This window comes from Drosophila virilis, chromosome 5 (assembly GCF_030788295.1).
Source record: "Drosophila virilis strain 15010-1051.87 chromosome 5, Dvir_AGI_RSII-ME, whole genome shotgun sequence".
In the NCBI taxonomy this organism is placed as follows: domain Eukaryota; kingdom Metazoa; phylum Arthropoda; class Insecta; order Diptera; family Drosophilidae; genus Drosophila; species Drosophila virilis.
In genome coordinates, this window is record NC_091547.1 from 26753710 (window position 1) to 26756897 (window position 3188).

At 43.8% G+C, this 3188-nt stretch overlaps 1 protein-coding gene across 1 annotated transcript; it reads left to right on the forward strand.

Moving 5' to 3' along the window:
- Positions 1–1792: 1792 nt before the first annotated feature.
- LOC138911351 (uncharacterized) lies at positions 1793–3188 on the forward strand. Its single transcript, XM_070209924.1, has 2 exons — positions 1793–2237; positions 3034–3188. Exons 1-2 carry the CDS (start codon positions 1793–1795, stop codon positions 3186–3188), a joined length of 600 nt encoding a protein of 199 aa, XP_070066025.1.

Genomic DNA, 3188 nt, shown 5'->3' on the forward strand with positions numbered 1-3188 from the left:
TTATTAGATGAGAGAGTGATTTGTAACTGCAATTCGGCAATTTGCTCTTGAAGCGCGCTGGTCTGAGTTGCAATCAACTGAACTACCAAATCAGCTGTCAAGTTATTATTGTCAGCCATTTTTAAATTTTAAAAATCTTCAATTAAACTTTCTATGTGGTTATCCAGTTTATAACACTTATTATTCTAAAAAATGCTTACACAAATTTAAGCTCTCGTTACTTAAGTAAAAAAAATGTATTTTTAAAGTAAATGATAATGGATCACGTAAAAGGTCTTTCTTTATGGGTGGTTATACATATGTCGTTCAAGTCTTCCTTTTTTTTTTAATGTTTCTTTTAGAGGCACTCGATATTTTCGTTCTTAGAAAATTTTTAATTCTCTTTTGAGACAATATTGGACTGGTAAATCGGCATTTTGCTCACTCGCGAATCACTAAGGATTTTGTTTCTTTTAAATATCCTTTTTTTGTGTTTATAATCGCGAGCCGCACGTTGAGCGCAAATTTACCGATTAGTAGCTACTAATTGGAAAAAAATATTTTTGTAAGTGGGGGCTGAAGACTTCCGATTTATTTGAATCCAAGATTAGAACTAAAGTACAATTTTGAACTTATGCTGCAAGTCAGCTATGGTTATGGTAAAGCTTATTCTCTTAAAGCTCAAAAGCTCGCGGTGATCTTATGATGCGAATCAGCTGTGTTTATGCTAAAGCTTTTTTCCTTAAAGTTTAAAAGCTCGCGGGGGTGGCTTGCGTAAGCTAGACGCTTTGAGTCATGTTTATGTTAGCAATTGCCCTCTAGAGACTGGGTCTTTAGTTTACGTTATGAATTGCGCATGAGAATTTGAATCTTTATGTTAAGTGGTTGCGCTGTTATGTTTATGTTAGAGCCGGGAATCTGGATATTTATGTTAGCAGAGCTGCAGCTGTGCGTTAAGTGGACGTAGTGATTGAAACGGGTCTAATAAGTCTGAAAGGGCTAAGTAATTGGGGTAGCGACTTATACTGCAATGTTGTTTATGATTGCAATAAGAATTGCCTTGCGGGCTGGGTGATAACTTGTACACACACACATTCATGCGTGTCTGCTTCGCATTTTAACAGCATGGTTTTTGCGACTTTTTTGGCTGCTGACTAGAGGCATAGCAAGTGGTGCGGTCTGTCGCGAGTTCGAGCCCCAACGGGGAAAATAATTTTTTTTTTCTTTTTGCTTTTGTGGCTGTTGAGTAGAGTCGTCAGCAAGTAATGCGGTCATTTGCGCGTACGAACCCTGCCAAGCGAACTTTTTTTATATTGTATTGGGTGTTGGAATAAGAGCGTTCATCTCCTCTTACTTGTTTATTACTGTGATTTCGATGACTTTTTCACATTAAAACTTTCAAATATCTAAATGAGTTTTATTTAAAAATAATATTTACTTTATTCGAGTTTCCCCCAGCCACATTATAGCTCGCTGATAACATAGCAGCGCAATCCCCCTCCCATTCGTTCCTTCTCATCCAATCACATACATCGTAAACAAATGTGATCTTGCTCCCCACACACAAATGGAAACATAACACCCCCGTCCCCTTCCTCAACACACACACACACAAATGTTAACCTTAACAAAAATATTCATGATCTTGCGCATGCGTTGCCGACGCAATCCCTCTCCCCAGCCATTTCAATCACATCCAGCGTAAGCAAATGTGATCTTGCTCCCTACACACACACACAAACACACCGTGCTGCTCTATGCTGCACCGATATGGGCTTCAGCGGTTGCAAGCCAGAAAGGCCTCCGAAGGAAGATGTCAATCCCCTATAGGCTCAGTGTTCTGCGCACCTATTCTGGATTCCGGACGGTGTCGGACGAGGTAGCCACACTATTGGCAGGAATGCTGCCAGTAGATATACTGGCCAAGGAAATGGATAAAATTTACATGGCCCGAATAGCCGCGGGAGACGCTGTCTCAATGGACGTCATCCGGTCGGAGAGAGCAACATCAATGGCAACTTGGCAGGAGAGATGGAACACGGCAAACCAGGGGATATGGACACATAAACTGATCCCCAATCTGGAGCAATGGATTAGGAGACGGAATGGCGAAATGAACTTCCAACTAACACCGTTTTTCACTGGACACGGCGGTATAGGAAGTATCTCTATAGGTTCAGGCATGAGGACTCTCCAGAGTGCCCGAATTGCCCAAATCTGGACGAAGAAACGGAACACGTGCTGTACCAATGCTCGAGGTACAGAGAGGTAGTGGGCTCTGTACCTCCACCGGAGGGACTGGTAGCGTTCATGCTGGAAGGAGACAATAAGTGGAGAAATATAAGCCAGCTCATAATAGGCATCCAGAGGGATCTGAGACGATGCGAAAAAGAGCGACGACTAATGGATACTGCCTAAAATAGGCAACCCATCCCCGCGAAGTAATACTTTGCGGTGATCCCGCGGGGAATGTGGTGTGCGAGTTTAGTAAGTAGGTGCTGACGGAGTCAGCAAATCGTGCATACGGTTGGCCCGGGCCATCAGTATCTTACGAAGATTTTCACCTCCGTGCCGTAAGCAAAAAAAAAAAAAAAAACACACACACACAATACACCGTATGGCAAGCGGCCCACAGAAGACTACCACTACTTATTGATTGTCGTACGAGGTGACTGAAATTATACGGGGATGTAATTGCTCGGAGAGGTCCCTCTAGTAGCCGAAAAGATTCTGACTGCCATTATCCTGGCAAAGGCCAGATCAATGCCGTTCCTTGGCAATTAAAGCAACTCGTGACCGGCAGTGGCCAGGTATCCCCTGGGTAGGCGCTGCACACTCGTGACGCGCCTAGCTAATACGAGAAGGCGACTAAGACTGAGACCAGTTACGTCTAAGGTTGCAAACTCTGGACAACCCTACACGACAAGACGACCCGTGGGCTGACGTCTGACAGTATTCTAGCATCTCAGTAAGCGGAGTGAAATCTGGCCGAAATGACTGATAGGTTAATCCTGTTACCGCCCCCGTCCCGTTAAAACATGGCAAATCTCCTAGCACGCTCCTCGAATCGTCGCCATTTAGTTGGCAGTATAGGTTCAGATGTGATATTCCTGAATAATGCGGATCTGGCTCTGAACACTCGACCCCATGAAGGCGGGTGTCAACCCTTGCATGGCCTCACTGCCTGCAAAGACAACCATGAGATCTAA

Excerpts from the sequence above, each read along its gene's own strand:
- LOC138911351 (XM_070209924.1), top strand. The coding sequence starts at position 1,793 with ATGTCAATCCCCTATAGGCTCAGTGTTCTGCGCACCTATTCTGGATTC. Across the intron at positions 2,238-3,033 it reads GTGCTGTACCAATGCTCGAG|CACGCTCCTCGAATCGTCGC; the intron begins GTACAGAGAGGT and ends CAAATCTCCTAG.